The sequence below is a fragment of the Mustelus asterias genome, chromosome 26, assembly GCF_964213995.1.
Source record: "Mustelus asterias chromosome 26, sMusAst1.hap1.1, whole genome shotgun sequence".
Classification (NCBI taxonomy): Eukaryota; Metazoa; Chordata; class Chondrichthyes; order Carcharhiniformes; family Triakidae; genus Mustelus; species Mustelus asterias.
The window spans coordinates 9,265,330-9,289,668 of record NC_135826.1 but is presented as its reverse complement, the minus strand read 5'-3'; the positions used below and the strand labels follow the sequence as shown (position 1 = coordinate 9,289,668).

At 42.5% G+C, this 24,339-nt stretch overlaps 1 protein-coding gene across 1 annotated transcript in view; it reads right to left on the bottom strand.

Annotated features, from left to right (window-relative positions):
• ubxn6 (UBX domain protein 6) overlaps nucleotides 1–23,339 on the bottom strand; it is a 53,890-nt gene extending 30,551 nt beyond the window's left edge. The window contains exons 1-4 of the mRNA XM_078198140.1: nucleotides 23,199–23,339; nucleotides 4,664–4,818; nucleotides 2,786–2,832; nucleotides 235–366 (exon numbers count right to left, since the gene is read on the bottom strand). Coding sequence (XP_078054266.1) covers nucleotides 235–366; nucleotides 2,786–2,832; nucleotides 4,664–4,818; nucleotides 23,199–23,281 — 417 coding nt within the window. The 5' untranslated portion in view covers nucleotides 23,282–23,339. The remainder of the gene's footprint in view (nucleotides 1–234; nucleotides 367–2,785; nucleotides 2,833–4,663; nucleotides 4,819–23,198) is intronic.
• Between the last annotated feature and the right edge of the window lie 1,000 nt (nucleotides 23,340–24,339).

The window sequence follows — 24,339 nt, the reverse complement described above, 5'->3', positions numbered from 1 at the left end:
TATCTTGTGATGAACAATGTAGCGCTCACTAAGAATTATTAAAAGTTATAATGTCAAACCATTCCAACTAAGAACTTATGCAGTGGGTGAATCACGGGATATATTCAGGCCATGCCATAAGAACACTGATAGATTAAAAAACCGAACCCAATCTTTTTATAAAGGTCAATAGAAGAATAATCAAAGCCCCTTTTGATGATTGTGAATATTTTCAAAATTGCATCTAAAACCTACCATAAGAATGGCCTCCTTAATGTGTGAATCCCTTGCACTTTTGGAGATCGAGGCATTTGTTAAAGGGCAGATAAAGTACACGCCAGTAACAGAGAAGTTGGTGAGATCTTCCTTCACAGCACTGCTTGGACCCTAGAACGACAATGAAGAATTTTATAGTTATAGCTCACCACCAATTCTCTTGACTACTCTACTGTCTCTAAATTGAGAGATCAGTAAGGACAAGCAGAAACTTCTTCCAGCTAAATATTGGGAAGACTTGGATCTTGTGCCCATATAAATTCCTTTTCCCAGCCACTGACTCCATTCCTCTCCTAGGCAACTAATGGTTTGAAGCCGACCCAGGCTGTTTCAATGTTGGTGTCATATTTGACCATGAGATGAACATCTGCACTAAGAACAGCTATTTCTACCTTCATAATATCACTTGCCTCAGCATCCGAAAGAAGGCCGATAGTGTGTTAGCGTTTATTAACAGGGGGTTGGAGTTTAAGAGCCGTGGGGTTATGCTGCAACTGTACAGGACCTTGGTGAGACCACATTTGGAATATTGTGTGCAGTTCTGGTCACCTCACTATAAGAAGGATGTGGAAGCGCTGGAAAGAGTGCAGAGGAGATTTACCAGGATGCTGCCTGGTTTGGAGGGTAGGTCTTATGAGGAAAGGTTGAGGGAGCTAGGGCTGTTCTCTCTGGAGCGGAGGAGGCTGAGGGGAGACTTAATAGATGTTTATAAAATGATGAAGGGGATAGATAGAGTGAATGTTCAAAGACTATTTCCTCGGGTGGATGGAGCTATTACAAGGGGGCATAACTATAGGGTTCGTGGTGGGAGACATAGGAAGGATATCAGAGGTAGGTTCTTTACGCAGAGAGTGGTTGGGGTGTGGAATGGACTGCCTGCAGTGATAGTGGAGTCAGACACTTTAGGAACATTTAAGTGGTTATTGAATAGGCACATGGAGCACACCAGGATGATAGGGAGTGGGATAGCTTGATCTTGGTTTCAGATAAAGCTCGGCACAACATCGTGGGCCGAAGGGCCTGTTCTATGTTCTCTTCCATGCCTTTGTTACCTTTATGCTTAGTTATTCTAACACACCTCTGGCTGGCCTCCCATGTTGCACCCTCTGTTAGGTTGATTGGCCATGTCCTTAGTGTCAGAGGGATTAGTAGGGTTAATATGTGGGGTTACGGGGATAGAGCCTGTTGTCCGTACATGCTCGAGAGGCTGAATGGCCTCCCTGCACTGTGGGGATTCTATGATGTGGACAACATGATGGTTCGCATTGCTGCCTCACAGCGCCAGGGGGTGTGTTTGTGTGTGTGTGCGGGTGTTTCCTCCGGGTGCTCTGGTTTCCTCTCAGAGTCCAAAGATGTGCAAGTTAGGTTGATTAGCCATGCAAAATTGTCCCTTACTGTCAGGGGGTTTAGCAGGGTAACTATGTGGGGTTACGGGGATAGGGTAAGATTGTCGGTGCAGGCTCAATGAGACAAATGGTCTCCTTCTGCACTGTAGGGATTCTATGATTTCTGTACTCCTTCAATTCCAGCCTCTTGAACATCCCCAATTTTAATCACACCACCACTGGCAGTTCTTCCTTCAGCATCCAAAGCCCTAAGCTCCGAAGCTCACTCCCTTAAAACTCTTTCGTATCTCTATCCTCATTTATGATGCTTCTTAAAACCTAACTCTTTGACTGGACTTTTGGTAATCCAGCCTAATTTCACTTTATACGGGTTATCAAATTTTGTTCAGTAATGCTCATTTGACGATCTTGGGATATTTCGCTATGTTAAAGGTGCTATATAAATGCAAGCCATTGTTGTATATTATCAAGACCACATGTTGTCTTCTTTATTCAATAATACTTAAAACTACTGAAAATAACATGGGACCTGGGAACATGACTAGAAGGAATATCGAGGCTTCTAAAGTTTTTTCCTGAGCGAAGATGGAGAAGAATTTCTGCTGACCATTAGGAAGTTTGTACTTTGTTCAGTAAGGACATTAGAGACAAAACAGAATTTCATTAACTGACCTGTATAAGCCCAAAATCACTTCTTGTGCTTAAAATAATTTTAATTAAGCAACATAAATAACAATACAAAAAGGGAATTTATCACTATTTTCTAAAAAGAAAATTCCGACAATTCAAACTCGAGTAGCTCCAATTAAGAATTGACAATGATTGTGTTTTGGAGATCTGTAATTAACAGTTATTGTGCTGGTATAATAATAATGGTGTATTGTACAATATTGTCACTGTCCAATATATAATTACTAACTTCAGTACAATCAGGGAGTGGTCAGGTCCCAGCACTGTGGCACATAAATAAGAAATGTGACACTGCTAAAAAATGTGAGTTTTGGTCTGTATTGCTCAGATGATATTCCCAATTGAGCCATTGGAGAAGTTTGAAATTTAAAGTTAAAAAAAAATCTCCAGTAGATAATGAACAAATATTGAGATTATAAACCATGCCCAAGTACAATTTTAAGTCAATCAAGAAAGATGCTATTCATAATGTAAAATATTAGTGCAATATTTACCTGACTATTGAGAGTTTGTGCTTCAGCCTCTGTTGTCAGTTCCTTTACTATATTAAAAATAAATTTAAAAAATTTAAGATTCCCATTTCACAATTTCAAATAATAACCCAGTGTCCAATTTGAATCAAAGTAACACTTATACCAGAGGTATTGTGCACAGTGATGATGTGGTGGCCTTCTTGCGGACCGACTGATCACATGCATCCAAGCCTCATTCATCGAATAGCTCCTCTTGTAGCACATTAAATTGTAAGGGCTCCCTCTGCCTTTAACAAGTTTCACTGCTGTCCGATTCTGAAATCCACTGTTTGCAGTCTGACCACTTGGTGGCAGAATTGGTTCTTAATGCCCTCAAGTAACACACGTGTCAAGTTTCAATCATTACTAAATCTAAGACCACTTTACTTTTAGTCTAGGTGTCCTTAACTGGGTCAGCAGACTTTCCAGGATCCATGAAATACTGTGAAAATGCTCACTGAGCAGGATAGGCAGAGTCTGCAGTGGGAAGAAGGCACATCCATTCCATTGATACCAGGAATTCCTGCTTTCTTAAAGCATTTCCATACTATGGAGTTATAATTTAGATTGAGGTGGAGTTGAGATTACTGATTCATTTAAAAAGGTGTCTGTCAAGTGAATCTCATAATTTATCGTATAGATAAATTTTTGAACAGTAAAGGAATTAAGGGTTATGGTGAGCAGGCAGGCAAGTGGAGCTGAGTCCACGGAAAGATCAGCCATGATCTTATTGAATGGTGGTGCAGGCTCGAGGGGCCAGATGGCCTACTCCTGCTCCTAGTTCTTATGTTCTTATGTTCTTAAAGGATTAAGAACCACATCTTCTGAGGAAGGCAAGAGCATGACACAACATAGTTACAGGTAAGGGAGGTCATTCAGACAATTATTAGCTTATCAGAATAAAAGATAATAACCACAAGGTCCAAGATGGTTCCCTCACACTGGAGTGACTAGAACTCAATGCCTTACTTCAGATACACTCTAGCCAGAGCAGTCTATAGATTCACCATGCACACAACCTTCTGGCAACACATCCAGCATCCTGTTCAGTTAATTTATTACTGCTTCTGTGTGCTAATCAAGCTTTGATCTGATACCAGATTTATCAACTCCTTACTCAGGGTACCTGCCGAGAGCCAGAATGTCAAGTAAGCAACCTGCTCAAAAGGTCATTGTCTCAGCCTGGTGCCTTTTTTCTATTTTAATCCAGCATTTTAAAATACATTTATTTCTTTTCCCATCCCTCAGTCTGGCTCTAACACCCTGGGTGGAATTCTCCCAAATAAATTTGAAGTGCCGAAATTGCGTAAAAACTGTAGTAAATCCCGCTGTTTCTTTCAGCGGGATTTTCAAAATGAATCTCCCACACTCTGTGCATCAAGTGCCCTAGCGTGAATCACACTGAAAAGCTGTGGGCTTATTTCCACTGAAGACACCAGCAGCATAGCGCTGAGCGGGCCACTGCACATGCGCTGATCTGTCATAGCGGGGATCAGCACATATGCAGTAGCCTTCTTCCCACAGGTGCAGTGAAGCAGTATGGGGGAATAGCACAGGGAAAAGAGGAAAACGGGGTAAAACCACAGAGTACATACTCCTACACAATGTTCTTAATTTGTCATCTCATATTTCCCTCACTGCTCCCACCTTCAGTATTTTACCCCAGTGCAGTACAGTTCTATATGAGTTCACCAATCACAACTCAAGTTTGTCAATGCAAGAATATATAATTTTACTGCTGGGTTTTTTTAATGCTTGCAACGCAGTTGTGTGGGAATGTACACTTTGCTAATAGCTAAACCCTAGTGACAACTGTGCACCAACTGGTTCAGCACATATTGCTCTTCTTTGTCCACTTACCCTCAGTCCGTAAGCTGCTTGATCCAGTTGCATTTCGCCCCCTGTAGTGCTTAATTTCCAGCCGTGAGAGAGCTGCAGCTGCTGCCATTTGAGCTTCTTCAGCCGGTGGTCCTCGAGGTTTCTCTCGCTCCTTGGCTTTGGTTTCTATGGATTGTCTAAAGATCACAGTAACAGAACGTGTGTGTTTAGGGTGGAGCTTCAAACATTTGGAAGCCTGTGCCTGCATTTTTATGTCAGCAAACATCTATTTTTATAGTGAATGCTGCACATTAATGTGAGTTCTACATCAGTTCGGGCAGAATACAACTGTAAAATGCTAAGGAGCTGTCAAGACAAGAGAGTTTAATTTCCTAAACTAGGCATAATGAACACCATAACCTGAAAGTTCTCCTATAAGTCACACACCATCCTGATTTAGAACTATTATGTTCTTTGGTAAATCACTGATTCAAAATCCTGGATCTCTTCTTCCTGTGAGTGTACCTGCACCAGAGACTGTAGCGAATTAAGGCCGGCGGCTCACCGCCAGCTGATCCAAGGACAATTAGGGATGGGCAATAAATGCAGACCCTGTTCAGCAATGCTCACATCCCATAAAAAATTAGGGACAGGAAAAGTTCCCTAAATCTACCCTTTTTTCAAGATTAACCTCGCTTAAACATGTTCTTCACAAGCCTCTGTTTAAATTGTCTTCTCTGATAACTTATTCCCAGGCCAACTGGCCAACCTGGGAAAGGAGTGCCCATGAATGGTCCACTTAATACTGTGGGATTGGTGGTCCATCCACCTTTCTGAGACAATCTAATTTCCTTTTGGGCCTGTCAGTACCCATCTGTTTTATTTTAACCTTGTGGCTTTCCAAATGTAAAAAGTGTCCTATTCAGCTTTCCTTCTTACTCCTATTTTGCTAATTGTTAAACTTATTTAATCTTACAACAGTGAACAATTTTTCTGGTTTAATTTTATCAAGGAGGTCATTTCAGAGTCTCTATACAAAAATAACTTTTTATAAGTTAGAATGCTCATACAGTTGTACACCTCAATGCCACTAAGTATGGTGTCGTCCTTCACATGGATACACCTGCACCCCAAAGACCGATCGGACTAGACCAATGCTCCACAGCAACAAAGTAACCTCTTTGATTTGTATTCTATCCATCTGCCAATGCACATCAGTACTTTATAAGCTCTTTGCTGACCGTTTGTAGATTTACCTACTGTATCAGCACCCTGTAGCATTGTTCAATTAATCGCACATTTCTTTCTGTTCCTCACTCTTACGCTTTCCTAGTTACAGCTCGTAAACTTGTAATTTTGTAACTCTTTAAAGAGCAAGATTTTTTCAGGGGGAAAAAAAAACATGTGCGCACAACTGGACGGTGCAGTACATACTGGACTTCTACCTCCATGACATGGGTTCAAATCCAGTACAGACTTGGAGCGAAGCCATTGGAGTCCTTTGGATGAGGCGGTTTCAAGGAAATTATTTTCAGCAGTCATAATCCAGTTCTTAAAGCAACAGGACGGCTGGCATGGAAAACTGAAAGATGGCACACTGCTACAATGTGCTCCTTCCAGATCTGAGGCACTTTGTTGGGGGCAGCTGCATCGGGCTGTTCTATATTTGGCCTGGGAGTGCTTAATTATTTCATTGGGTGTCTGATATAGGAAAAAATTCCATTTGAAACACCAACAGTCTTCAACTTGATGAAAATCAAATTTGAAAAATAAACACACACCTCTCCATGAACCTTACACCATGTCCTGTATTTTTAAAAAATGGATACATGCAAGAGGTTTCAAAGCTGGAGTATTTATGACATCTGAGCCCTGCTTTGCTGAGATCACTCCCTTGCTCCCAGCTAGGCATTATTTCTCTATGAAAATGATGCACATTATATTTTGCTATCAGCCTCTATTCCCATTAGCTGAGACCATCACACCAAAGAAAATGGTCTACTAGTGACACTGCCATCAGTGTTAATGGGACAGAAGCAATGTAATCCAATTGATAAAGTGGTACATGGGCTAGGAAGATCCCAAGACTGATGCTGAAGTCTGGGTTCTCATGGATTACAGTCTGGACTGGTTATTCTTCAGTGCAAGCGTAAACAGAAGGAAAATTTGGGCACGAGGGCGGAAAAAAAAAATCAGGAATGTGAACCTGAACTGATTTTCTTGCTAACTGTACCCCAGGAGGCACTGTGGCATCCTCACTGCCATCCAGAGGAAATCATCTAACTCGGGTGAGACTAGGATTGAACAGAGGACATTCTGAGATACTCAGTTTAATTACAGACCCGAGCAATGCACTATGAACTCAGCCACTTTAGTAAGCACAATAATTCAACACCAAAAAAACTTTGAAGAAAAAGTAATTTATTTAAAAGTAAAGGGAGCAAAGCAAACAAAATGGAATAGGGCCAGAGGTACTAAATGTTGCTTACATGATGCTTGTAGGTGGTTGATACAGTAAGGTTTCTTAACATGATGAGCTTATGCCAGGAACAAGGCTGGTTTATGGTTGTTACTTGTCCTTGATTCTTGGAGCTCCGAGAATGAATGACATATTTTGATGCCATCACTCACTGGATGAATCATGCTCGTGTGATGCTAGTGTGCCTTTAAGGATTTGTTTTTAAAATCACGTTCCCTGCAGTTATAAACAGCTTTGGCTTTTTTCCCCCCATTGTTGCCGAGCTGTCTGCTTAGAAGTCCTTTTATTGTTGCTTCAATGGTTTAAATGGGGTTTTGTTTATTTTTACTCAGGTACCTTCTGGGATTTATTCATGAGCATGAATTGTTGGAGAAAAATGATTGACAGGTCAAGTGATAGGAGTTCTTTCATTTTCAGTTTTGGGCTGCTGTTTTAGTTAGGTGGTTGGACATCAGACTGAAAAGTAGTGTTTCTGTTTCTCTCTCTGTAAATTCTGCTAGATAGCTGGAAGCAGGTCTACTGGCCTTCCTGGAGTGAGAATTCTGTCCCTTGCAGTGGTTCGCTGGCGGAAAGCCAGAGGTCAGTAGTGGCAGTATCACCTCCAGGGCTTCTGGAAGTTACAAGGCTGGGAAGTCACGGTTTCAATTCTCCAACCAAAGACTAAGTTCCCGCATCACATGAGCATTTGGATTTTCTGTTCTAAACCTGTGGCAGGGGTATGTTTATAAGGAGGTTTGTAGTATTGGAACATTTCATATATTTGTCAAGGGTTATACAATATCATGGTTGTTTTTTTCCTTGTTTGTAATTGGTAGACGTCATTCTATGTGTTAACTGTATTCTTAAATAAACTTTGTTTGGTAAAAGCTCCCGAGTGGGTCATTTGAATCATACCTGAAGTGAAACGTATCATGCTTATCCTAGCCAAATTCAAAGTGCAAAACTTATGATCCAGGCAAGCTTCAAAAAAAAACTTTGGAGTTTCTGACCTGAATTATAACAATTGGGGCCTTTTGACAGGATTAAAATTGATATTCCTTGATTGATTTGGGATTATTGGACTCAAAGATAGTGAGTGGTAAGCATGTGTGTGTTTTATTTTCAGCTGTTGTATTCAGGTTTAAATAGGGAGTGCCGTGAGGAATAGTGGAGACTAAGAAGTCCCTGGGAGTAGAAATCATGCAGGATAGTTTACGAAAGGTGACTAAAACAAAGCTTTTGGAATTTTCAAAAACATTGCAGTTGACATTACCTGACGCCGTGAGGAAGGGGGAGATAATTGTGGCGATAGCTCAGCGTTTAAAATTGCCAGAAACACAGTCAGAATTATTGGAAATAGCTAGAATTCAATTACAAATGAAACAGCTTGAACATGAAAAAGAATTATAGCAGCTTAAATTCAATATAAAAGAGAGAGAGGCCATTACTGCAGAAAAAGCCAGAGAAAGGGAGGAACAAAAAGCACAAGAAATGAAACTGCTTGAATTACAGATAAGGGAAAAAGGGAAAGGATAGTGCGAGCAGAACAGAAAAAAAAAAATGAGGAAAGAGAGAATTTGAACTTCAGAAACTGGCAATAAAAAGTGAACGTCAGTTTAAATTGGTGGAGGTAAAAGGAAAAGTACAGGTTGAGAGTAGTGATGAGGACAGTGAGAAAGAGCAACAGCGTCGTAATCGAAGGCTTGGTGGAGATCTATTTAAATATGTCCAAGCATTGCCAAGGTTTAATGAGAAGTACGTAGCAGCCTTTTTCATTTCATTTGAGAAAGTGGCTAAACAAATTAAGTGGCCACAGACCATGTGGGTATTACTGATTCAAACAAAGTTGGTAGGTAGAGCTAGTGAGGTGTTTGCATCACTATCAGAGGAAGTAGCTGGGAATTATGATCAAGTGAAAATCCATCTTATGTGCATATGAACTAGGGCCAGAAGCCTACAGACAGTGGTTTAGAAATCTAAGGACAGAACCTGGTCAGACGAACATAGATTTTGAAAGGATCAGAGTAATTTTGATAGGTGGATAAGGCTTTGAAAATAGACCAGAAACATGAAGCTCTTAGAGAAATTACTATTTTAAAAATTCACTTCCTGATGTAGTGAGAACACATGTGGAAGAGCAGAAGGTTAAAACTGCGAGCTCAGCAGCAGAAATGGCAGATGATTATGAATTAGTTCATAAATAAAGTTTGGTTTCCAACATCAGTTTCAGCCTGTGAGGGACAGAAATTGGAGAAAAGAGAAATTCTCAGATGGTAAAGGTAAAGGAGATCTTGTGGGAGATAATAAAGACAGTGTAACTCAGGTTAAAAAGGAAACACATGAGGGTGGAAGAGAAATGAAAAGCCTCAGATGTTTTCACTGTAATAAATTAGGCCATGCAAAGTCACAGTGTTGGTGGTTAAAGAAAAGTACTGGGAGGACTGAAGTGGTAAAAGAGGATAAACCAGTGGGATTTGTTAAAGTGGTAAATGAAAGCCCACTTGAAGTGAAAGAGGTGCAAAAGAATGTACATCCTGGTCGGGAGCTGATTGATAAGAAGGTAAGAAGTCTCACAACACCAGGTTAAAGTCCAACAGGTTTATTTGGTAGCAAATACCATAAGCTTTCGGAGCACTGCTCCTTCGTCAGATGGAGTGGAAATGTGCTCTCAAACAGTGCAAACAGACAAAATCAAGTTGCAGAATACTGATTAGAATGCGAATCCTACAGCCAGCCAGGTCTTAAAGGTACAGACAATGTGGGTGGAGGGAACATTAAACACAGGTTAAAGAAATGTGTATTGTCTCCAGTCAGAACAGCTAGTGAGATTCTACAAGCCCAGGAGGCAAGCTGTGGGGGTTACTGATAATGTGACATAAATCCAACATCCCGGTTTAGGCTGTCCTCATGTGTGCGGAACTTGGCTATCAGTTTCTGCTCAGCGACTCTGCGCTGTCGTGTGTCGTGAAGGCCGCCTTGGAGAACGCTTACCTGAAGATCCAAGGCTGAATGCCCGTGACTGCTGAAGTGCTCCCCCACAGGAAGAGAACAGTCTTGCCTGGTGATTGTCGAGCGGTGTTCATTCATCCGTTGTCATAGTGTCGGCATGGTTTCCCCAATGTACCATGCCTCGGGACATCCTTTCCTGCAGCGTATCAGGTAGACAATGTTGGCCGATTTGCAAGAGTAGGTACCGTGTACCTGGTAGATGGTGTTCTCACGTGAGATGATGGCATCCGTGTCGATGATCCGGCACGTCTTGCAGAGGTTGCTGTGGTAGGGTTGTGTGGTGTCGTGGTCACTGTTCTCCTGAAGGCTGGGTAGTTTGCTGCGGACAATGGCCTGTTTGAGGTTGCGTGGTTGTTTGAAGGCAAGAAGTGGGGGTGTGGGGATGGCCTTGGCGAGATGTTCATCTTCATCAATGACATGTTGAAGGCTCCGGAGGAGATGCCGTAGCTTCTCCGCTCCAGGGAAGTACTGGACGACGAAGGGTACTCTGTCCACCGTGTCCCGTGTTTATCTTCTGAGGAGGTTGGTGCGGTTTTCCACTGTGGCGCGTCGGAACTGTTGATCGATGAGTCGAGCGCCATATCCTGTTCTTATGAGGGCATGTTTCAGCGTCTGGAGGTGTCTGTTGCGATCCTCCTCATCTGTGCAGATCCTGTGTATTCGGAGGGCTTATCCGTAGGGGATGGCTTATTTAACGTGTTTAGGGTGGAAGCTGGAGAAGTGGAGCACCATGAGGTTATCCGTGGGCTTGCGGTACAGTGAGGTGCTGAGGTGACCGTCCTTAAATGGAGATGCGTGTGTCCAAGAATGCAACCGATTCCGGAGAGTAGTCCATGGTGAGTCTGATGGTGGGATGGAACTTGTTGATGTCATCATATAGTTGTTTCAGTGATTGCTCACCATGACTCCAAAGGAAGAAAATATCATCGATGTATCTAGTGTATAGCATCGGTTGAAGGTCCTGTGCGGTGAAGAAGTCATTTCAGCATTCATCTAATCACCAATTTATGTAATGCCCCCATTTAGTACTGCATTATCTTCCCTGTATGTTCCAAATTTAGTTCTGCTGTGGATGTTGTCTTGAGTTGGTGGTTTTAGTTGCTTCTGTAAGCAGTCTTAGTTTTATAGTACAAGTTCCCCTGAATCCACTTGTATGGTCACAGGATCTGAGACGGTAAAAATGAAACTGCTTTGTCTACAATAGATGACCATGCCTCGCGTGCATGCACTTCTTCAAACTCTCTGAAGGTGGACCCAGTTAACAGTGGATGAGATGAAGTTTGGTTGAAATCATAAACTGCTTTATTCCACAGTAAGGTAAAGCACTTACAACAAGGCAGTACAATCAGAATTCATGTAATGATACAAAGTAAGGAAAATGCAACATTATCTCCACTCTGGTCATTTTAGTTTATTTAAACAGAACACTGTCTGCATGCTGTGCCACAGCGCAGAGCGGACCCTTTCTCCCTAAAGTCTGTCTTTCCCATCTCCAACAAATGACTTTATGGTGCCTGTGTTCAGTTTTACAAAAGCCTGTCTCAGAAATTAGATAGTCCTCGAAAATTAAAGCCCCACAGTGCAAGCCATCTTACCAAGACAAGCTAACCAATCAACTATAGTTCAATCTCTGGGGAAAAAATAATTCTGTTTAAGTATTTAACAGGGATAGACAAGAACAACTAGGGATGGGCAATAATGCCCATTACGAATAAATTCGTCGTCCAGTACTTCCCCGGAGCGGAGAAGCTACGGCATCTCCTCCGGAGCCTTCAACATGTCATTGATGAAGACGACCATCTCGCCAAGGCCATCCCCACACCCCCACTTCTTGCCTTCAAACAACCGCACAACCTCAAACAGACCATTGTCCGCAGCAAACTACCCAGCCTTCAGGAGAACAGTGACCACGACACCACACAACACTGCCACAGCAACCTCTGCAAGACGTGCCGGATCATCGACACGGATGCCATCATCTCACGTGAGAACACCATCTACCAGGTACACGGTACCTACTCTTGCAACTCGGCCAACATTGTCTACCTGATACGCTGCAGGAAAGGATGTCCCGAGGCATGGTACATTGGGGAAACCATGCAGACACTACGACAACGGATGAATGAACACCGCTCGACAATCACCAGGCAAGACTGTTCTCTTCCTGTGGGGGAGCACTTCAGCAGTCACGGGCATTCAGCCTTGGATCTTCAGGTAAGCGTTCTCCAAGGCGGCCTTCACGACACACGACAGCGCAGAGTCGCTGAGCAGAAACTGATAGCCAAGTTCCGCACACATGAGGATGGCCTAAACCGGGATGTTGGATTTATGTCACATTATCAGTAACCCCCACAGCTTGCCTCCTGGGCTTGTAGAATCTCACTAGCTGTTCTGTCTGGAGACAATACACATTTCTTTAACCTGTGTTTAATGTTCCCTCCACCCACATTGTCTGTACCTTTAAGACCTGGCTGGCTGTAGGATTCGCATTCTAATCAGTATTCTGCAACTTGATTTTGTCTGTTTGCACTGTTTGAGAGCACATTTCCACTCCATCTGACGAAGGAGCAGTGCTCCAAAAGCTTATGGTATTTGCTACCAAATAAACCTGTTGGACTTTGAGAGACTTCTTACCGTGTTCACCCCAGTCCAACGCCGGCATCTCTATATCATGATAAGAAGGTGCCAGAGCTCTTTTTAAAAATTCACTTGTGTGAGTAAAGTTTACTCATGTGTACCAGGAGTAGTAGGTAAAGAAATTAAAATTTTAAGAGATACGGGAGCAAGTCAATCTTTGATGTAAGAGATGAGGAGTTATGTAGTTTAGAAGGAGTATTGCCAGAAAAGGTAGTAACATGTGGAATTGAAGGTGAGAAGAGTAGTGTTCCATTATATAGGGTGAGGTTGGAGAGTCCAGTGAAGAGTAGTAGAGAAATTGTCTTGTCCAGGAATACAGTTGGGGCACCTTGAGGGCTGCTGGAAGTTACAAGGCTGGGAAGTCAGAGTCAGAGTTTCAATTCTCCAAAGGACTAAGTTCCAGCATCATGTGGGCATTCATATTTTCTGTGCTAAACCTGTGGCAGGGGTTTGTTTACAAGGAGGTTTGTTGTATTGGAACATCTCATACATTTGTCAAGGGTTATACAATATCATGTTTGTAATTGGTAAAAGTTCTTGCTATATGTTAACTGCATTCTTAAATAAACTTTGTTTGATAAAAGCTCCCCGGTGGGTCATTTGAATCATACCTAAAGTGAAACATTTCATGCTTACTCTAGCCAAATTCAAATGGCTAAACTTTTGATCCAGGCAAGCTTCATAAAACATTGTGGAGTTTCTGACCTGAATTATAACACTTGTTATTTCTTGGGTTTTTATTTTCCCAGAAGATCACAGGGATGTGCACTGAGTAGAATACACAATCTTCTGCCTTTTCATTGCAAACCACTTGATACAAAGCAGATTTTAAAACACAATTTATAGAGATTTGAGCATTTACCGCAAAACTAAAGGCTGAAGTAGACTTGTTACACATGCAACCTCACAGAAAGCCTTGGTTAATAATAGACTTAGAGTAGCAACTCCCAGAGATCGACAAGACTGCAATCTAAATCATAAGTGTCTATTGGCCCTGTAGTTGCATATTATGAAGTCCAGGAGTCAGCGGAGTGCATAAAGTTTGGATTTATCCTTCCTAAGGTGCACACAGGTTACGGAATTTTGATCAAGGATTTATCCTGAAGCAGCACTTTCCAAAATTCTAGTCTTAAAATTCAAAATCGGACAGATCAGTGAATAAGAAAGAAGAGTGTCTGCGTGTTAATGATTGGATTAACAGGGTTTGAGGATCGCACGTTGACCATACCTGATATATCAAAGCATGTCATGATGTGGTAACAACTTCTCTGAATGGACATCATACTGCTGCCGCATGAATAAATTAATAATAGCATAAGCTGACTTAGTCAGACAAAAAAAAAGTCCCAGCCTCCATTTTTGAACAGGTTGATCTTGGTTACAGTGACACATCAGTGTCCCCTGCATTGGGGTTTGGGAATAATAAGTTAGTCGGGACTTAGATATCACTATTCAGCAGCTCCTGCATGTATATATGAGTATGAAGTCTCACATCACCAGGTTAAAGTCCAGCAGGTTTATTTGGTAGCAAAAGCCACTAGCTTTCGGAGCACTGCCCCTTCATCAGGTCATCACACTATCTGTAACCCCCACGACTTGCCTGGGTTTGCAAAATCTCACTAACTGTCCTGGCTGGAGACAATACACATCTCTTTAACCTGTGCTTAACCCTCTCTCCACTCACATTGTCTGTACCTTTAAGACTTGATTACCTGTAAAGACTCGCATTCCAACCATTATTTTGTAAATTGAGTTTGTGTCTTTATATGCCCTGTTTGTGAACAGAACTCCCACTTACCTGACGAAGGGGCAGCGCTCCGAAAGCTAGTGGCTTTTGCTACCAAATAAACCTGTTGGACTTTAACCTGGTGTTGTGAGACTTCTTACTGTGTTTTCCCCAGTCCAACGCCGGCATCTCCACATCATGTATATATGAGGTCAGAACAAATTCTGACAGCGATGTCTCTTGCAGTTAACCAGCCTGGTGAAACCCACTGGAAGGTTGGCATGATTAATGGTCAGTCAAATGAGGCCTTTGCAGAGCATGAAATTGTACTTAAAAACCTAACATTAAGAATTGCAACAAGCATGATGCACTCCTTATTTTCTCTAATACAACTTAAAACCTTAGCATCCCATATTGGGACACCTTCAGTGACTTCCTGCTGCTGCCTCTACAAGAAGATATTAAACTCCCACCCTGAAGTTATGACTGAGTGTCACTCGAGATTCACAAAGTCAAATAGGAGGAAAAATCTATGGGATATAAACTTCCATAAAGAGGAAACAAGTTACTTTAGATATTCACATCACAATCACAGTTGTTAAATACATGAGAAAAAAAGGTTGAAACCAAAAGCCAACTGAATAACAGGTACCTGCTGACAGGAAGAGGTCTAAATTATACTCTGTCTCCACCCAATTAAAATATTTATCCTTTTTTGCTCAACTGACTGGCATCCGAGCGATGATTAAACTTAAGAAGCCAATCACTCCTAGCTCTTCACCAACATAATTCTTTTTAAAAAATTCCTAGGTGATCGAAACTTTGCTTTGCCCAGTTGCAGTTTTTGTCAATGTGACAATAGTGCCACTTCAGAAGTAATTAATTGACTGTGAGACACTTGGACATCTTTACGCTGTTAAAGTTGCAATGTTACATGTTCTTTCCTAACTGCAGCACAGACAATTCATAGTGCTGTCAGAGTAGGTTTCAAAGATGGTCTTAATTTAAGATCCCTACCCAAATTACACTACGTTGCAACGTGATGCCAAAACCACTTTGCAAGGCTTTTTAGTTTAACTGGTTGACAATCACCCTTCATATCGCTTGATTTTATGGAAATATTTATCATTTAGGCAAATACTGTGGTCAGAGTAACCAAGAGCCATTAAAAAGGAATAAAATAAGCAAAATAACTGGTAAATATATGTACAACAATCAGCACTGAATTCATTGTTTCCACTGGTTGAGTTCAACCACTGATATGGTTATTTTTTCCCCACTTGTTCCCAGAGATACGCATGGATACAATTTAAATAACTTACATTTAGATAGAAACATAGAAAAACTACAGCACAAAACAGGCCCTTCGGCCCCACAAGTTGTGCCGAACATCTCCCTACCTATAACCCTCCATCCTATTAAGTCCCATGTACTCATCCAGGAGTCTCTTAAAAGACCCTATTGAGTTTGCCTCCACCACCACTGACGGCAGCCGATTCCACTCGCCCACCACCCGGTGTGTGAAAAACTTCCCCCTAATATTTCCCCTGTACCTACCCCCCAGCACCTGGGTAGCACTTTTAATGTAGGAAAACATCAAGTGCTTCACAGAAGCATTTTCAAACAAGAATTGATACCAAGCCAAAGGAGGTATTAGGAAGGGTGACTGAAAGCTTGGCTAAAGAGGTCGCTTTTAAGTTGGATCTTAAAAAGAGAATAAGGGAAAGGGGAAGGAGGGGTTCAGCATAATAGCACGACACCAGAAATCTCCAGCTTACTACCTTGACAAGGACATATTGCATGGTTACTTGGAATGTATTTAAAGAGGGAGCACAATGGCATGTTTTGATTAAAAGTGCTGTTAATACAGTCCTGTGACAGAAGAATATATTCCAGTAATTACATACTTCATGCATTTAGATACAAGTTGTGACTGTTCATATTACAGCCTATTATCATTTAATGGGTTATAGTAAAAGATATTTAAGCGATCAAGCATAACTCTGTATCCCACTAATTAAATGTCATTTTGGAACAATAAATAGCAAGCATTTTAATTCAAAGTGTATTTCCATGTATTCACTGAGATCAATTCTTTTTGCCAGAAAATCAAAACTCTTCACTAATGACTCAAAAATTATTGGACCTTCATATGAACAGTAGTATCATCACAAAAAATGCTTTTCACTAGTCTATGGTTAGGTTCGTGAACTAAATGTAAGCTAGTTTTAGCGGACAATAATTGTTGATCTAGCTTTGTGTCACTATAAACAAAAACCTTTCAATTACAGCACAATACTGAGCATGAAAGCTGGTAAACTGCAATACTTTACAACATCAGAACACAGTAAACACTTTGCAGTACCCCTCACAGATAAAAGTCACAGTGCAAAAAAGTTACTCAAATGATAAGGATTTCTTAAACATGAAGGGATTGCTTCAATGTCTCAATCTGTCACTTCATCCTCTTCTACCCGAATGTGTGTATTCAATTGTGTAAACATTGTCTACATAACAAACCCGGCCAAAGTGAGAGCGTGACCTTCACGTGCAATTATTCTAAAAAGGTAACTAACATCTCCAAAAAAAACAATAGAAAGTCTGAGGATTGGGACTGTTTTAGAAACCGGCATAAGGGCCACTAAAAAGCTGATGAAAAGGGAAAGAATATGAAATAAACTAACCAGAAATACAGAAACAAATTGAAAAAGCTTTTATTAGTATATATAAATGACTCAGAGGCACAGTGGTTAGCACTGCTGCCTCACAGCGCCAGAGACCTGGGTTTGATTCCGGCCTTGGGTGACTGTGTGGAGTTTGCACATTCTCCCCATGTCTGCGCAGGTTTCCTCTGGGTCCTCCAGTTTCCTCCCACAGTCCAAAGACGCGCATGTTAGGCGGACTGGCCATACTAAGTTGCCCCTTAAGTGTCCACAGATGTGTAGGTTAGGTGGATTGCGCAGGGTTACGGGCATAGGGTGGGCCTGGGCGTGTTGCTCTTTCGGAAAGTTGGTGCAGACTCTATGGGCTGAATGGCCTCCTTCTGCACTGTAGATATTCTATGGGAAAAAGGAAAAGATAAGCTAAAGTAAACGTTAATTCCTTAGAAGCCGATACAGGAGAAATGAAATGACAAGACGTATTGAGCGAACATTTTTTTGTCTGTCTTCACAGCAGAAGACAAATTTCATATCAGAAACTGATAGTAACTTAGGGATCAAAAGAGAGAGGAAACTAATATTAGCAGAAAAAAAGTGCTGGATAAACTAAAGGGACTAAAATCTGAAATCCCCAGAACCTGATGGACTACACCATAAGTTTCTACAAGAAATGGCGGATGCACTAGCTAAGGTTTCCCAAAATTCCTTAGATTAGGAAATGGTCCCACTAGATCAGAAGTCAGCAAATATAACACCGTTTTTCAATAAAGGAAAGGGGGAGAGAAAGTAGTGAACCACAGGCCAGTTAGCTTATCAATTGTTGGGAAAATGCTGGAATCTATTATTAAGGAAACCTTAGCAATGGCTTCCTATGCTTAGGAAAGCATGGCAATAAGAACACGTCCACATGGCTTTACTCTACAGAAATCCTTTTTGACAAATTTGGAGTTATTTGAGAACGTAACTAGTAGATAAAGGTGAACAGATGGATATAGTGTACCTGGATTTCCAAAAGGTATGTCATAAGGTGCTACACAAACATAAGATAAGGTGAGAAGATAAGGCAGGTGAAGGATTGATTAATGGACAGGTACCAGAATGTGGGAATAAATAAAAGCATTTCTAAATTGGCAGGCAGTGAATGCTGGAATGTGGTAAGGATCATTGTTGGGGCTCCAGCTATTTACAATCTATATTAATGACTTAGACAAAAAGACAGAGTAATGTATACAAGTATGCTGATAACACAGAGCTAGGTGGAAAGGTAAGCTGTGGGGAGCACAGAGGCTGCAAAGAGATATGGACAGGTTAAGTAATTGAGCAACAAGATGATAGACAGAGTATAATGTATTATGCACTTTGGTCATAAGAATAAAAAATATAATATTTTTTTAAAACGTGAGAATCTTTTAAGTGTTGATGTTTAAAGAGATTTGGGTGTGCTCCTACAAGGAATGCAGGAAGTTATCATGCAGGTACAGCAAGCAGTTAGGAAGGCAAATGGCATGTTGGCCTCTACGACAAGGAGGAATTGGAGAACAGGAATAAAGAAATCCTGCTACAATTGAGAAATTACTTCACTTGAAGTGTTGTGATCTTTGGAGTTTTCTATCCCAGAGGGTTGTGGATGTTCCATCGTTGGGATACATTCAAGGCTGGGAAAGCAGATTTTTGGTCTCTCAGGGATTCAAAGGATATGTGGGAGTGGGCAGGAAAGTGGCCAAGATCAGCCATGGTCATACGGAATGGTGTAGCAGGCTTGACAAACCATGTGGTTTATTCATAGAATCCCTACAGTGCAGAAGGAGGCCATTCGACCCATCGAGTCTCCACCGTCTACAATTCCACCCAGGCCCTATCCCCATAACCTTACTTATTTACCCTGCTAACTCCCTGACACTAATGGGCAATTTAGTATGGCCAATCAACCTAACCCGCACATCTTTGGTGTGTGGGAGGAAACCCACGCAGACATGGGGAGAGCATGCAAACTCCACACAGACAATGACCCGTGGCCAGAATTGAACCCAGGTCACTGCGCTGTGAAGCAGCAGTACTAACCACTGGGCCACCGTAGAATTGAATCCGGGTCCTGAGCCATGCTCCTATTTCTTGTGTTCCTTTCATAGGAAGTGTTTTGCTATTCAATTTTAGTACAGTTATTTACAATTCCTCTGCACTTGGTCAATTTTGCACTTATTAGGCTACCAAAGATACCAACCATTTTTTTCTCCTCACTCTCAAGAAATATTCTACAGAATCATCAGTGTAGACGTCCTGATGGTAACTCAGAACAGGACTGACAGGATTGTGTCTGAGAAAGCCCTGTAAACAACTTGCCTTTACAGTAACTTGTGTTGCCATAACACCTTTAACAGAGTAAATCATGCTAAAAGTACTTCACAAGAGAGTATTTAGCCAAATATTAACACCACACTAATAGAGGAGGCATTAGGCAAAGGTTTAGTCAAATATTTGAAAACTTTGAGGGAGATGGCAGGGTTTAGGGATACTTATTTTAAAAGCAGATTTAAAACATTCATGCTCTACATGTCAAGCTTTAGCCAGGTATGGGCTAAGGATTTCATCTCAGGAGGAGGAGATGGGGTGCTTCCCTAAACATTCTTTCTGGGAAAATTCAGCCACAATCTTTAGCAGACCGTTCCATGGAGCAACAGTCAATCACTACAATCCAGCACAGCGCCAGAGAACAAGGGGAGATGGTGGCATAGCAATCTTGTCGCTGGACTAGTAATCCAGAAACCCAGGGTAATGCTCAGGGACCTGGGGTTCAAATTCCACCATGGCAGAAGGTGAAATTTTAATTGAATAATAGTCTAATGACAATCATGAAACCATTGTCAATTGTCGTAAAAACCCATCTGGTTCACTAATGTCCTTTAGGGAAGGAAATCTGTCCTTATCTGGTTAGGGCACAAGGTGACTTGTCAGCATGGCTTTGTGAGTGGAAAATCATATCTCACAAATTTGATTGAGGTTTTTGAAGGAGTAACCAAGAAGGTAGATGAGGGCAGTGCAGTTGATGTTGTCGACATGGACTTTAGCAAGGCATTTGACAAGGTACCACATGGTAGGTTGTTGCATAAAGTTAAATCTCACGGGATCCAGGGTGAGGTATCTAAATGGATACAAAATGGGCTTCTTGACAGAAGCCAGAGGGTGGTTGTAGAGAGTTGTTTTTCAAACTGGAGGCCTGTGACCAGTGGTGTGCCTCAGGGATCAAAGAACAAAGAACAATACAGCACAGGAACAGGCCCTTCGGCCCTCCAAGCCTGTGCCGCTCCCTGGTCCATACTAGACCATTCTTTTGCATCCCTCCATTCCCACTCCGTTCACATGGCTATCTTGATAAGTCTTAAACGTTCCCAGTGTGTCCGCCTCCACCACCTTTCTTGGCAGCGCATTCCAGGCCCCCACCACCCTCTGTGTAAAATATGTCCTTCTGATATCTGTGTTAAACCTCCCCCCCTTCACCTTGAACCTATGACCCCTCGTGAACGTCACCACCGACCTGGGGAAAAGCTTCCCACCGTTCACCCTATCTATGCCTTTCATAATTTTATACACCTCTATTAAGTCTCCCCTCATCCTCCGTCTTTCCAGTGAGAACAACCCCAGTTTACCCAATCTCTCCTCATAACCAAGCCCCTCCATACCCGGCAACATCCTGGTAAACCTCCTCTGTACTCTCTCCAAAGCCTCCACGTCTTTCTGGTAGTGTGGCGACCAGAACTGGACGCAGTATTCCAAATGCGGCCGAACCAACGTTCTATACATCTGCAACATCAGACCCCAACTTTTATACTCTATGCCCCGTCCTATAAAGGCAAGCATGCCATATGCCTTCTTCACCACCTTCTCCACCTGTGACGTCACCTTCAAGGATCTGTGGACTTGCACACCCAGGTCCCTCTGCGTATCTACACCCTTTATGGTTCTGCCATTTATCGTATAGCTCCTCCCTACATTATTTCTACCAAAATGCATCATTTCGCATTCATCAGGATTGCACTCCATCTGCCATTTCTTTGCCCAAATTTCCAGCCTATCAATATCCTTCTGTAGCCTCTGACAATGCTCCTCACTATCTGCAAGTCCTGCCAATTTTGTGTCGTCTGCAAACTTACTAATCACCCCAGTTACACCTTCTTCCAGATCGTTTACATAAATCACAAACAGCAGAGGTCCCAATACAGAGCCCTGTAGAACACCACTAGTCACAGGCCTCAGGATCAGTGCTGGGCCCACTGTTATTTGTCATTTATATTAATGATTTGGATGAGAATATAGGGGGCATGGTTAGTAAGTTTGCAGATGACACCAAGATTGGTGGCATGGTGGACAGTGAGGAAGGTTATCTCCAATTGCAGCGGGATCTTGATCAATGGGCCAGTGGGCTGACGAATGGCAGATGGAGTTTAATTTAGACAAATGCGAGGTAATGCATTTTGGTAGATTGAACCAGGGCAGGACTTACTCAGTTAATGGTAGGGCGTTGGGGAGAGTTACAGAACAAAGAGATCTAGGGGTACATGTTCATAGCTCCTTGAAAGTGGAGTCACAGGTGGACAGAGTGATGAAGGAGGCATTCGGCATGCTTGATTTCATCGGTCAGAACATTGAATACAGGCGTTGGGACGTCTTGAAGTTGTACAAGACATTGGTAAGGCCACACTTGGAATACTGTGCGCAATTCTGGTCACCCTATTATAGAAAGGATATTATTAAACTAGAAAGAGTGTAGAAAAGATTTACTAGGATGCTTCCGGGACTTGGTGGATTGAGTTATAAGGAGAGGCTGAATAGACTGGGATTTTTTTCTTTGGAGCGTAGGAGGCTGAGGGGTGACCTTATAAAGGTCTATAAAATAATGAGGGGCAAAGACAAGGTAGATAGTCAATATCTTTTACCAAAGGTAGGGGAGTCTAAAACTAGAGGGCATAGGTTTAAGGTGAGAGGGGAGAGATACAAAAATGTCCAGAGGGGCAATTTCTTCACACAGAGGGTGGTGAGTGTCTGGAACAAGCTGCCAGAGGTAGTAGTAGAGGCGGGTACAATTTTATCTTTTAAAAAGCATTTAGTTACATGGGTACAATGGGTATAGAGGGATATGGGCCAATTGCAGGCAATTGGGATTAGTTTAGGGGTTTTTTTAAAAAAAGGGGCAGCATGGACAAGTTGGGCAAAAGGGCCTGTTTCCATATTGAAAACCTCTATGACTCTATGACTCCAGAGCCACAGCAACGTGGTTGACTCTTAAATGCCCTCAGGGATGGGCAATAAATGCTGGCCCAGCCAGCAACACCCACATCACATAAACATAGAATGATCAAATCCCTACAGTGCAGAAGGACACCATTCAGCCCATTGAGCATGCACCAACAGCAATCCCACCCAAGTCCTAGCCCCAGAACCTCACATATTTATCCTACCAATCCCCTGACACTAAGTGGCAATTTAACATGGCCAATTCACCAAATTTGCACATCTTTGGACTGTGGGATTAGCACCCAGAGGAAACCCATGCAGACCAATGCAAACTCCACACAGCCAGTCACCCAAGGCCAGAATTGAACCCAGGTCCCTGGCACTGTGAGGCAGCAGTGCTAACCACTATGCCACCCAGATTTCTTTTTTAAAAAGTAACCACAACCTGACAAGTATCAGTATAGAGAGAGTGAGGGGTGGAAATGTAATTTAAAGTTCTTTCCTACATGCCACTCCTTTAGATTTGAGAAGAGATGCAAAGGGGACAAAGATCACACATAGTCTTCACATTATATCCATATTATGGCGAGTGTGCCGTGCAGACTGACAGTCCAGAGTTGTTGTCAGGCCAATAGGAGTGAGGCTGATCAAAGTAAAAGTCAGAAAGGCTGAAGAGTGATTCCCAGAACGCAGAGCTGTGAATCTTTTCAGGAGGGAAGCCGGTTTAATTCCAGAATCAAAGCTCCAGGCTGAGTGAGTGAGTCTGTCCTACCTGTGGCTCCCCTCCTGTGGCCTGCTCTTCCTGGAACCCTCACCAACCTCCACAATATCTCCCCTCTCCTTTCTCTCCCTCCTCACCTGGTCTCTTCGGTCAGGACATGACCCGGACCCGCAGTTTTAAACTTCATATCGCGCTTCAGCTCGCCAAAGAATTTCTTCATCTTTCACCCCTAGGCCCCGCTGAGCTCCAGGTGTCACATCATCAACCGTCCGACCCTGAACCGGAAACCCGCTGCCCGCCCAGACCGGAAGCGACCCATTTCACAGGTGCACCAACGCCGTTGCCGAGGCAACAAGCTCAGCTCCCACCTGAACAGACAGCAAAGGTCAGTATTGCTGCTTATAGTGTTGGAATCATAGAAACCCTACAGTGCAGAAGGAGGCCATTCGGCCCATCGAGTCTGCACCGACCACAATCCCACCCAGGCCCTACCCCCACATATTTTACCCGCTAATCCCTCTAACCTACACATCCCAGGACTCTAAGGGGCAATTTTTTAACCTGGCCAATCAACCTAACCCGCACATCTTTGGACTGTGGGAGGAAACCGGAGCACCCGGAGGAAACCCACGCAGACACGAGGAGAATAGCCTGAAGCAATTCCATCTGCAATCAGTGGCACAGTGAGAATAAACTGCAAATAATCAAAGTATAAATAATTTGATCAAAGGGAGGCAGTGGTGTAGTCGAATTGTTGCTGGATTAGTAATCCAGAGACTCAGGATAATGCTCTGGGGACCTGGGTTCAAATCCCACCATGGCAGATGATGAAAGTTTAAAGTTTGCTAATTCGTGTCACAAATAGGATTACATTAACGCTGCAATCAGGTTACAGGTGCAACATGAGAGTATAATGAAAAATAAAAATACGTTGCCACTATTTTGGTGGCAGCACAGTGGTTAGCACTGCTGCCTCATAGTGCCAGGGACCTGGGTTATCAACCATGATTGAATGGTGGAGTGGACTCGATGGGCCGAATGGCCTTACTTCCGCTCCTATGTCTTATGGTCTTATGGTCTTATGGGTTCAATTCCTGGCTTAGGTCACGATCCATGCGGAGTCTGCACGTTCTCCCTATATCTGATTGGGTTTCCTCAATGTGCTCTGGTTTCCTCCCACAGTCCGAAAGATGTGCTGGTTAGGTGCATTGGCCATACTAAATTCTCCCTCAGTGTACCCGAACAGGCGCCAGAGTGTGGTGACTAGGGGATTTTCAC